At 37.0% G+C, this 13236-nt stretch overlaps 1 protein-coding gene across 2 annotated transcripts in view; it reads left to right on the forward strand.

The window, feature by feature from the left end:
* The window catches only part of INSC (INSC spindle orientation adaptor protein), a 127938-nt gene that overhangs the window by 36204 nt on the left and 78498 nt on the right, over window positions 1–13236 (forward strand). For both annotated transcript variants that reach the window (XM_015632342.3, XM_015632346.3), the window contains exon 2: window positions 3845–3938. In XM_015632342.3, the coding sequence (XP_015487828.1) occupies window positions 3886–3938 (53 nt within the window). In that variant the 5' untranslated portion in view covers window positions 3845–3885. The remainder of the gene's footprint in view (window positions 1–3844; window positions 3939–13236) is intronic.

Below are 13236 nucleotides of genomic sequence, written 5' to 3' on the forward strand. Positions count from 1 at the left end.
TAGTTTGTTAAATATAAGCTAACACATTGAATGATGGAGAAGAAATTTAAACTGGGAGATTTTACAAGCTGCAATTTGTTTTCCTAGCAGAAATAACATGTTTTGCAGGATGCTGAAAAGCACCGTGGTGCTGTAGAAGCTGTTCTCCATTGCTAAACAGACTGGAGCAGCAGGAGGATCCCAGCAGGGAGTTCTTGTGAGGCAGGAAGGGTTTGTGGTGGAACAGTGGGAAAACAGCTGCCAGCTGCATCCCTCTGCCAAAGAGGTGCTGCACAGGTTTCCCCTGTGCTGCCAAGCCTGGTGCAAGCTGGGCTGAGACTTCTCCTCCTTTAATTCACAGGAGGGCTGTTTGACAGTTTTTTAAGATGTTTTTAGTTCTCTGGGAGTTGCTGGCAAGGCCTGGTACCTGTCTGTGAGCAAGATCCCTCTTCCTGCTTATGCAGTTTTGGGGATTTCTTGGCCGTGGAGGTCAGGTCCTTTACTGACACTTTGCTGACTTCTGTGAGCAATGATTTCATGCTCTTTCAGGTGTGATGTTTTATTCTCTTCTGTGATCCTGTTCTCTGAAAAAATCTTTTGGCTGACTGTATTGGATGGGTGGGGGAAATGTAGTTTGTGCTCTGCTTATCTACATCTATTCCTTGAGGAAATAACATCTCAAAACCTAATTCAGTGTTGAAATCACAAAGAGAAAAATGCAGGACACACAGCCTACTACCCTGAATATGTGTAATTCCCTCATGCACGTGCTGCTGCCTACCAGAGGAGTCAAACAAATTCTAAGTCAGCATTTACACTGTGATACAAGGCTGTGTGCAGATGTAAAACCTTATACAAGGAGTTAAATAAAAGGCTTCATAATAGTCCAAGAATAGAATTCTATTATTTCAGGCTTCTACCAAAATTACCAATATTGCAAACTACAAGCAGTGGGGTTTTTGGTATGTTCTGATTTGGTTCTTTTGTACAAATTTACCTGGACAGCATCTCCAACAAGGGCCTAATCATTTGTCATGGCAAAAATATTTTCAGTGGATAAAAATATTATAATCTAGTACAGAAGTCTACTGATGTTATCTTTTATTATGTATACACTTAATGAAAGTGAGTGCATGTTTAACATCTCCATAGTCAGCTAGAGTAGAGGACTTTGCTCTTAGGGGTACTGACTAGAGCTCATCACTGTGTTGTGGGCTCAAATAAAAAGCAGAATCAACTAAATGGATGGGCTCATCAGCTCTCTCCTAGTCTTTACTAGGAAGTACAGTTGTCTTGGTCTTACCTGGAAAGCGAAATGAGAGCACTGGAAGCTGAATAATATCTGCCATGGAGCTCTGTCATTGCCCAGCAGGTGGAGGAGGCATTCCAAGCAAGACCAGAAGCCTGTACCACAAATCACTGGTGTTCCAACCTCTCTTGTGATCCTGGGGGCACAGTGGATCCCCTGGAAAAATGCCAAGGGAGAGAATTTAGTGTTGCCAACATTAATTTGGGATTGAATATTTGACCTAATATCTAATCATAGTCTTGAGCCAGACAGTTTGGTTAAGATATTGTTGTGTTTTTTTGCTGTTGTTCCTGGAGCATAAGTAACCTCTAAGTAGGAGTTGATAATGCTTTTAAAGGCTCTCAGACATAATATAAAAGTGTGTTCTGTGGGAAGACAGCATATAAAAACTTGAATTTTTGTCAGGTTTCTAATTTATGGGGAACAAGGACATGCAATAATCTAATTTATGTCTGTGTACATTATGTCACTGATCACAAGTAATGGAGTACAAGCAGCTGCTTTGATTTGTATGTGTAGAAATTGGTAGTGGGCTGAGCTCATGGTGAAGTAGATTTCGCTTGCCAGAGGAGGCAAAAGCTTTAGATTTGATTTAGTGTTGGTAGCATAAGAAGGTAAATCCAGGTCTAATGCTGAGCAGAAAGAGATACTATGTGTCCAAGAATCTGTAATTCTGCAGGCTTAAATATTGGGGTTTTTGGTCCTTTAAATGACAAGATTTAGGAGGAGAAATAAATTTTGGAGATTAACGTGGATATGCTCAGCTTTAAGGGTATCTCCTCCAAACAAAGACAGTGATTATTGTGATATTTGGTTGTTTCCAGTATATGTGAATATACAGTTGTTTGTATCTGGTCATCTTAAATATCTTTAAAAAAGAGAAAATATTCTACCAATGGAAATAAAGATAGCTCATTTATTCCTTTTGTTAATGAAATCTGTATATCGTATAGTAAATGCTTTAAGTTCCCATTCCCCAAAATAAGCTTTTTTTTTTTTCAAACCTTACTGTGTCCCAGGAACAGAAGAATATATACTAATATTTTCATACTTGGGCATATGAACCTTCAGTCAAAACCTGTGAAATATCTGCAATCTTTTTAAACCAAAGACTTCAGTAACAATTAAGTTATGTTTAATGTGGGAGGGTTTTTTTGGTGTTGGTTTTGGCTTTTATAATAGATTCTTCTCCTACATTTCAGTCTTCTTAGTTTATGCATCTAAAGAAGGAATAGGTTAAGTTTGTTCTGTCCAGGAAGACTTAGGGGGTAGTGAGGAGCACAGGATGACACCATCACCAGAGCAATCTGGTGCTAACAGTGGGCAGAGCATGTGAGCCCATCACGTTGTTGTAATTGTTTTATGTGCACAGGACGTGTTTGTGAGATCCTGGGGAAAAAGCAAGGGCATGCATTAGTAATGAGATCAGTTTGCTAGGAAAGGGAGTGAGGAACACTCTGTGTCAATTAAGAGCAATTTGGGGTGGCAAATATCTTGAATGCTGGCTGACTCAGCTTGCACAGTGCAGCCAATAACCAAACAGCAGAATTTCACAAGCAGCTACATCAGAAACACTCTGCCTCAGCTGGTGACACAAGCAACAGTAATTTCCTGTGTAAAGTATTTTCCCTAGGAGTGAGATCCATTGATCCCAGGTTTTTAATTCGCATCTAAGAAGGCATAATTTTCCCACTGTTCCTGTCTTCTTGTCCAAACAAATCCATTTCCTCCTCCTTTCTGAGTCATAGATAAATCTTTTCTTTCAAATATTTTGCCTTAGCTTTCTTCTAGCCATGCTCGTACCTTTTTTGTAGAATAAATCCTCTATGATTTTTGCTGTGAATATGCTTTGACAGGTTGTGCTCTAATGTAAGGTAAGGTTAATTAAAAGAAGAGGGAAAGAAGCAGAACTCTTCCTTTTGTGAAAATGAGTCTTTCTTCTCCTTTCTTGTCTTTTTTCTAGTGCAATAAAGCTTGCATCCATCTCTTGGTCACTAGGTAAAAAGGGAAATAATGGAGGAGAAAGATGTGTGCAGCATTTAAAATGTATAAAAAATGAAATTGTCTAACATGAAAGGGTCAAATACTTCAGTAACTTAGACATCAAGGACCTTTCTGTAAATGTAGTACTTAACAACCCTGAAATCATATTGCAGAGTAATTAGGGCTGGAAGGGACCTCACTTGCAATCTTTCTCACAATAACATGAAGCATTACTATAATACTCAATAGATTTTCTCTAGCATTCAAGTTAATATAAAACAAATGAAGCTAAATAATACCTCAATACTAATTCAGAAATGTTCAACCCAGATGTCTCTGACCTGTGCAGTAGTCCAGGATCTTCAGGAATATGCAAACCCTACATTTTTTATGCTGTGAAATGTACTTAATGGCCTTGGTTATCTGCTGGAGTTGTGGGGTATCTGTGGAAAAGGAGACTTTTGATTTGTTTTAATGAGTTCTCTCCACAGAAGAGCAGGAAAATGCAATGCCAGCCTGGGCTGAAGGTGTCTGAATGTCCCTCGGTTTACTAAATGACTGTTTTCTTTCTAGATTCCAGCCTATGGAGAAGTGCACTTAAGAACAGGATAAATATGGCTTTTACGGGCGAGGACCACTTAGATTCCCTTTCCTTACCAGTTCAGCGGTAAGTGGTGCACTCTGTCACCCAGATTTGATGGTTAAAGGATTCTGAGGCAGCAGCTGTGCTTTCCTCTGAGGCTCTGAAGATTCTTGAAAGTTCATTTTTAAACTCAGGTAGCATTCCTACAAAATTTGTAGAATGAATGTGGAAATTTGAGATATATTTCTTGGGGCTTTTGGAAATTTTTATACCTGGAGCCTGGTAAATCATGGCAGTGTTTCTGCAGCCATCATTTTAAATGGATGACCGTGTTTGCAGTAGCAGTGTGACTGTACTTATTGGACAGCTTCTTAGTCATGATGGAAATGACTGGAACCCTCTGCACTCTGTGAAAACTGCTGAAAGCTTTAAATATAGATTTGTTTAGCATGGTTGACTTTGTTCTGGTGTAGATAGAGTAACGATATAAAGGCTATGGTAGAATGTCTCAATGTAGCTTTTGGGACAGGAGGCTAACCAGCAGATTTTAAAAAAATATTCTTGTTGCCATTTAGTAGCTGTCTGTGTGTAGAGTACTTCTGCTTCTAGCCTAATAGATGTGTCATGAAAAACAAAAAAAAAGCACAATAACCTACAGTCATTATGTGTCACAACTGGCTTTGCTTTGGTTTTGTTTAGGGGAGGAAGGAGGGTGAGGCCTGCTGAACACAGGAATAAAATCAGAAATAAAAAGGATTTAAATTTCAGCCTTTTCCCTAGTCTTGTTTCTTCAGGTCAGACTGCAATCCTTTGCTGTCATTAACTTACAATTGTAATTGACATACAATCTCAAAATACAATGTTTTTCTTCATCAGTAACTTAATATTTCTCTACCTTTCCTTACCCTCAGTCTTCCAGCAGATATTTTGATATTGCCATTAAATTCACAGTCACAGTAGCACCATCTAAACATATTCTATTCTGGAAGAAATGGGGTAGTTAAGACTTAGAGCTGTAGAAAATTGGTTGCAAACAGAGCCAAGGGAACAGGTCCTGAGGGTGGCCAAAGGCTGATTGGGGCTGAGGGTGGCAAGATTTATTTCCAATACATAAATGGGGATTATTAGCTTGAGTGTCTCCATGCTAGCAACTGGAGATGTGCAGTAGGAAAAATGCACTTAAGAGGTAACAGCAGCACAGAAGTGAAAAGCACTGAATTTTATAGGCTGGAGACTTCTAGAAAAGGAAAGAGCCTGTGAGTCAGGAGTGCAGTGTTGAGAGAAGCAAAGCTCTGCCATGTTATGTGAACAAAAACACCCTACAAGAACTCTGAACTGTATCTTAGCACAAGAAGGGGTTTGGGAAAGTCCCATGCAGCAAGCATTGTGTTTTGACAAAGAGCTTGACTCAGCAGGACAATTCCATATAGAGAAATTTAAATATAAATAAATAAGTACTCTCTCTCACCCCACAATAAAATAAAAAGCTCCTATTCTTTTTTGTTTGTTTCTATTTTGAGAAAGAATCTTTTTTTCCTACAGATGGGGGTTATTTGAGATAAAGGCCCTGTAAGAAATGGGCAGACTGAAGATGTCAGTGGTCAGAAAGGTGAAGGCTCAGAGAAGGTTGGAACTGAAAATAGGAATAGGTGTTTTTATGCTAAGAATCCAGCAGAAAGAACACAGAATGGACTAGATAAAGTTCAGAAGCTGTACAAAATGCTCTTTTTGATTATTTATAAAAGCAACAAAACCCACTCAACGTAATATCTTTTCCAAAGAAATGGAATTTTTATGAGATTAAGTAGTTTCTCTGGGTTAGAGAAAGGAGTGATATGGCTCCTACTGGGCCTTTAAAATAATTAAGGGAATTTTCAAAATAACAAGATTCAAATATTATTAATTCTTTATTTTTCCTGTATCCAAGGCTAGGATTTATGGCTGTCTCAGGATTCCAGTTCATGTTCCTGCTCTTTGTGAGAAGGGCTTGAATTAACTTCTTGTGTCCTGCCACAGAGGAAAGGTAGCTCAAATCCAGCTGGGGTTAATCCTGGGTGGGACCACAACCACACCTTGCTTCATGTTGAGCTCACAATCTTTCAGAAGTAAAAGCTTCCCTAAGCAAGAATATCAGTCTCCATAGGGAAAGTGTACCATAAATATGCAAACAGATTCCAGTGTTTCCACAGTGGTCATTGGAGTCAACAGTTACTTTGGCTGTATAAGGAATTTAAAACTGGGGCCTTAAACCAAGTCTCTGCACTTCATGAATTGTTGTTTACACTCTTTCCTTAGATTTTATGGGAAATCACAGCTTGAATTGGAGTCTCTAGAGAACTGAGTCACTGTGTTAATGGTTTTCTAACACACTGTCTGAGCTGCTGTCTCTAATTGACATCTGGACTACTATGATAGAGTATTTAAGCTATGCAGTGTCCCGAGGAAAAACAAATTATTGTTACAGAAACTTTCTTTTCTATTTCAGTGAGTTAGGAACTTAAGTCATGATTTTGTCTCTTAGGAGAGAAAACAATTGGAAATAGATCACTTTTATAAAGTAGTAATTTACTTTCTTTCCAAAAGTTGTAGTCCCATGTAAAGCACCTTACAAGACCATACAAATTATCTGTTTTCATCAGTGAGGGCCAGTTCACCATAGCATGTGAAGTGTGTATTTATTCCTTAGAGATGCACATAACCCCATTCTGAAATAGCTGTTTTTAGTGTAGCTTTGGGAAAGTGTCAGCACCCTTTCCTTATCTTTATAAGACGTAAGATATTCTTATCTTTATAAGAGATAATGAGCTTTTACATTGGCTTTTCCATCTAGAATAAATGCTACCTTTCACTTTTGCCCCTACCCTTCATTCTGTGTAATGAAAGTTCATTTGTCTTCTCGTTTTCCTAGTTAAAATTGTAGTTTACACAGGCTTTTTTCATTGTAGACATGGGGGTTTTTATACTTTGCATACTGGATGGTAAATTAAACTTAAGACAGAGCTGAATCTGAAGTCATTCAAATAAAGAGATAGTATTCATCACCAAAAGTGAAATAGGATGCTGTTTTGGCTTTGTGTTCAGTTCAGGGCTGCAATTGGAGAAATACAGTATAATTAGAAATTTTTTAAAAGAATAAATGATGATCTTTTATCAAAATTAGGTTAACAAAAAAAAAAAAACAACCACAATGGTCACCACCAATTTCCCCTCTTCCCCATAAAAACCTCCCAACCCCAAAACAGCAGCCAGGTAGAACAAAGTAAAATTAACAAAACAAACTGAAGAGAAACCTTATCCTGAATATGAGTCAGAAACGTGCGCTAGCAGCTTATAAAGCCAGTTGTACCCTGGGCTGCATCAAAAGAAATGTGATAGGGCTTTGAGCAACCTGGTCTAGTGGAAGATGCCCCTGCCCATAGCAGGTGGGATGGAACCACATCATCTTTCAAGACCCTTCCAATGCAAACCATTCAGTGATTCCATGAGTTGATTAAAACAGTTTAAATTATTTAATTTAATCTAATTAAATTAAGACAGCTTGCTGTTTTTCAGATAGCAAACTAAGGCTACTTCCAGAACTTCAGGAGCATCCATGAAGGGCTGGGCACCATATTATTTTTGCAACTCTGTTGAGTACGTCACTGTTTGCCCAGTGGAGATAGAAGTACTACTTGAAATGATGCAGAATCCTTTTGGAAACAGAAGGAAAAAATAATTGTTTATATTTGGTATCTGTTGGCATTTAGATCATGTTTGTTGAAAGCTGTGACTTGAAACAGAAGCAAGAGAAATTCAGGACTTTATACTGCAGAAAGTGCATTGATTCTGTTTCTCTGCCAAATCAGGGTGACAAATTTGTAGAACTTTATGGAACATAAAGAACTTTATGAACATAGGAAATGAAAATCAGATAGGTCTATAGTTCCAGAAGTGAATCTTGTTTTAAAAGGAAAAAAAAAAAGAAAGAAAAAAAGAAAAAAAAAAAAGGGAAAAACCCCAACTTCATCAAGTATGATCAGGAACTGAATTATTTCAGGGACCATTCACATCACATTTTGCTTCTACTTTTAGAGATTTACATGGCCTCTATACAGCTGAAAAGAGTTATTTTGAGGGGTAAGATATGTGCAGAACCTCTCGATGTGTTTAATATTGTGTTCATATAGGGCTGGCAGGAAAAGAATGGATCCATCCATTGGTCTCTCTCCACAAAGTGTCTAAAATTTCTCAGTACTCAAGATATGATTTAGTGCTCCAAATCAAAGGCAGTGACGTTTTGTCATCCTGTCATAGAAAGTGAATTCTGACTAAAATGGTATCTGATTTTTTTTTTTTTGAGCTTTCCAATGATGTCTTGCCCCTTGCATTCTTTATGTGATTGGAATATGTTGGTTTTGATGCCGTTGTTTTTCTGGCCCTGAATTTTGGGCAGTGAGTTGTTTGGTTGCATGGCAGTTCATTGAAATGTTTGCTGTTTCATTATCTGCCTGTTTTCTTAGATGTCAATCCCCAAGTGAAGGATTTCTAGAGATGTGAATGCCATGAATAAACATGAAGAAAGCTTGTTCTCCTTTTTCATTCTGGTCTATTCTTTTTTTTAAACCACCTCAGTTCTTCTTACCTTATTTCCAATCTAAGTGGCTTCTGTAGTTTGTTACCACATCTCTCAGTGTTTGTTCTCACAAGATTTTCCCTGCTTTTTATTTTTTTTGTTTAAATAGCACTTCTTTTAGTTTTCAGTTATAAGACTGTTCTCCAGTTATAATTAATCATGAAATCATGTTTAAGTAGAAGTGCTATAAACACTGTCTGAACAGGAACCTCTTCTGTAAGTGCTGAATTCTTTCTGTTTCACTTTCCTACAGTGTTTGCTGCTGATAACTAAGGGTTTGTTCTGTATTTCTGGCTTTTCCCACCTGTGTCTGCAAACTGAACTTCCTGTCTAACAAGAACTTCACAAAAAGCAGAAAAAAACATTTGTATTTCTGATTTTTGTGTTTTACAAGCTACTTGCTGTGCATAGATCTTGCCCTGTTAATTAGAATCCTACATTCCCTATCATCAGTTTTATTTGGATTGCGCCACGAACTTTGTTGTTGTGGCCTCTTGACAGAAAAAAAAAAAAAAGCAAGTTATTTGTAATATAAAATCTGTAATTTAAATTATTTTATTTGCAATATATAAGCTAGAGCAGAAAATTTTCAGAGTTACAAGTTCAGTGTTCTTACTTGGCTCTATGAATTGTTGCTCTGAGTTTTTAAAAACCATTTGAGAATTGGATGCTTGCTGAGGAACTGAAAATGTGTTTTGAAAAACTTCCTTTTGCAACAGGTTGTAGGAATAGATTATGACAGAAGAAAGGAGGGTGCTTTGCCAATAATGCAATAAAATTACCTTCTGTTGACAAGAAATAAAATCAGTTATTGCATAGCTCAAGGCACTAATGATACCTCATTTAATGACCTTGTATTCTTTTCCTTTCACTCAATTTACCCTACAACAATTCAGCAAATAATTGTATAGCTTCAGAAATGGAGCTCTCCATACTATGAAGTATTTTTGACTTTAGTGATTTATATCATACCTGTAACCAAACTGAAAGCTGAGTTGTTTGTATGGAGTTTTGATGGTGGTTGTAAAACAGATTTGTGAATCTGTATGGTTCTTCTGGGAAGGATTTTCAGGCATGCTAGCTGACTGAGTCCAAAGGGTGATGTTAGTAAAGCAGCAACTATTGATTTGCCATCATTTGGAGGCATTCATGAGGAATATGAGCTCAACAGATTTTTTTCTTCCTTTGAATCCATGGGTAAAATATCTCTGTTCCTCTATTCAGGATGTTAAAAAGGAGGTCAGCAGTTTAGCAAGCAAGCAGCAAAAATAATTGCATTTCACTTGTACTTTGGGCATTTTTGGGGTCTGTAAGTCTGCCAGAATGCAAGATATTTCCTAACCTTTTCCTTCCGATAGTTTTATCATTACATCTCTATATTTAGTTGTATGATGTGCTGTAGAAATACGTTATACTACTTCCCAGAGCTATGCTGTAAAATATTGTATGTTGAACTGTAGAAGTCACAAGAGAATTTTGACTTTTAACCTGAAGGAGATTTGAGTTTGTCCACTATAGTAATTGTGAAGTTATGGTGGCTTTAAAATGTGAACAAATTGATGAATTTAAACAATCTGTCTGACTGGTCTCACTAGACTTTTATTTCATTAAACCTGGTATTTCATATTTGTGGCTTGCTGCTACTTGGAAAATACTTTTAAAAGATCAGGGACCATCTTTCATCCTTTAAGACAATTAAGAGTTTATTCTGAATCCCTCATAAGGGTCAGTAATGTTTCACAGTGTGGCACACAAGCAATGTAAAGAGCTCAAGGTAGTGCTGGTGTAGCCTTTATTACAGAAGAAACTCTGCCTATTATTTTGAGAATGAGTATTTTTGGAATGTGGGGTTTTATAGAGGTTTTATATTCTCTTTTTGTGTCCTAGAGGAAGAGCAGTTGCTGTCTGCACAGTGAATATCTTGTGTTCAGGCCTTGGTGTCCTCTTCAGAAATTAATTTTAATGAACCCTCAAATTAATGTCTTTGGAATCACAGTGAAAGAATCGTGCCTGAATGTCAGGTTACCTTATCTGCCAGGCATGGATGATAGGTTCTGATTGCATCTTCACAAGTGTTGCATGAAATTTTTATATAATATATCAACTTTACACCCTGTATCTTGCTCTTGAAGCCACTGGTTTCTGGCTTTGACTCCATGGTTTGTGCTTCTCTGTTTTCACTGATGCTAGTGAAACAAACAATTTCCAAACAATTCAGATGTTGTCTGTGGTCTTTGTTTACTTGAATTCTCATCTTTATCACATTTATTTTTTCTGTAGCACATTTCAGAACAGATGCTGAGCAGGTTAAACATCTGCAACCACTCCTATTGGAGTGCTCTGTTTTCAGAAGACAGACTTGATGGTTATTTCTGTGTTCAATTATAGGTTTTACCTTGAGCATGGGAACCTTCTTTCCTATTTTTTAATCTAACAACGTGAATGATGCATTGACACAAATGCTCTAATCTCCTCTAGTCTACCAAATATTTTTATTGCAATTTGATGCTTTTCTGCTTTATGAAGCCTTCTAACCACGTAGAGGGATTCTTAGAAGTTTAGGATATTTTAAGTGCACTGTGAGAAGCTCATGGAATTCTAAAAATCATAAAGTAACTGTATTCATAGTAATGTTAGTATCTTTACTCAGAATTTTATTTTGCGATTTTTTATTATGATAATGGTTTATATTTTATATTTCCCTTAGCAGTAACATTATTCCTTTTTAGTTCACAGGTGGTGTCCCATAAATTCTCTCTCTCTCAAAAAGAAAAAAAAAGAAAAGGAGGGGGGCAGAAGTCAGAACCTGCATCTGTTTAATTTTGGTGCAGTGTTAAGTGAAGTACATAGGTTATCTTGCTTATTTGCCATACATCCTTTGAAAAAATACTCCTAAAACACTACTCTAACCCCTGTTTTGGTTGAACTGCTGTGCAGTCATGTCATGATTTTATGTCATAATGTTTCAGCCATTGGTAGCTGCTAGAAATCACAGTCTTGACTTCTGCATTGTCTTTGTGAGCTTCCTGGTGTTAAATAATCCTGAACCTGAACTGCAAGTGTACACCTACTGAACCCAGTGTATTTGCTGTGGGGAAGAGACATGCAAAAGAAATGTCTCCCAGAAAAAAATAAAATTAAAATACAAATCAATAAATAAATAAAAAAATATTATTTTTTTTCTTAAAAAAAAATAATCTAGTTACCATGGTTGTCTGGTCCTTTCCTGCTCTGATAATTTGGTCATGCAGAGAATTTGCAAATTACAGTCTTCAGGATGACAAGGTTAAGTAGTATTATCTGTGAACAGCGCATTTTACAAGAAAATCACAGAGCCTGCAGTGTCTAATCTTTGACTTCTTTACTATCCAAGCCTTTCTGAATTTTGAAAATTATAGTAATGACAGTGTCTTTGCTTTTCCTTTTACAGTATGAAATTATTAGTTACTTGTTTTCCTGAGACTCATTGACTTTCTATGCAACTATATATATGTCAGGTAATCTGAATTTAGTATTCTTGCTGGCATAATATTGGAAACAATGGTATGAATTTTATTATTTTCTTTTTATGGCAGGAAAGCATATGGGACACCACCTGTGAGCTAAAAGAGAAAATTGTTAAGGGAGTTAAAAAGTAAATTATTACCAAAATAGGTAGACTGTGCTGAAATCAAATAGCATACCATGGAAACGAAAGTTCCATGATTTTCTCTCCTTTTAACAGTTAGGCCATATTACTGTTATTATCACATTGGTAATGTAGCTGGAATTATTCTAGTTAGTCCTGGAAGGAAATTAAGGATTAAATCCTGTCTTTTTCCAGTACATATCTATATAGATTTATATATCCAGTATATCTTTCGTGTACAAAATTCAAGCTGCTTTGAAGCATTCTAGGGACCTTCCCCTTTACTGTGCTAAGAGAGGGAAAAGAGCCAAGTTGTCCTCCTTAACAGAAATAGAACTCTTCAGGAACCTTGAAAACAACGATCAGACTAATGAAGGGATCCTAAAGCTCAAGGAATCAAATTCATTGAATTAGTTACTGACTTATTCTGAGAAAAGATGGTGTTGTCTCTGTCTTCAAAAGGGCAGTATGGTTTGTTGAAGTTTTGATTTAGAACTAGATATCATTCCTCCTGATTCTTTCCTGGTTTTAATGCTGATTAATCTTCTTCCCTCAGGAAAACCACTTTACCTTCCCTTGTCTTTGTGTTCCACCTCAGCTGGGGAAACACAAAGGAAGTTCTTACTGGCCCACCTCCATATATTTCTATTTCAGAGGTTCTTATTCAGCACTGTGTTACAAGCTGAGTTCCTGTGCCTTGTAGTGCCTGCTGTGGGTGCAGCATCCTCCTGAACTGGGGCAGGTGGGAAATGTTGAGTATTACCTAGCAGCTGTTTCCAGTAAATGCAAAGGGTATGTTTCTGTTCACAAAATCCAGTTTGTTCCTTCCTTATCTTACATTTTATCATTATTTTCACAGTGGTGAGTGAGTTCATTAAACTTTCTTTACAGCCATGGCCGTTACAGAGACTGATGAATAAGTACCTGTACCTCGGTATTTATGAGGTGTTTTTCCACAATTAATTTTTAAAAAATTAATTCCTTCATTAAAGATATTTTAATGGTCTTACTATGACTTATCTTTTCAGCTGTTTAGGACAAATACTACTGCCATACTGCATTAAATGCAGTATTTTTCTCTTCAGTTCATGTTTCCTGGGAATTTCTTCCTTATTTAATTGCCTGGTATCTCTTAATCAGGT

Source organism: Parus major, chromosome 5 (genome assembly GCF_001522545.3).
Source record: "Parus major isolate Abel chromosome 5, Parus_major1.1, whole genome shotgun sequence".
NCBI classification, from domain to species: Eukaryota; Metazoa; Chordata; class Aves; order Passeriformes; family Paridae; genus Parus; species Parus major.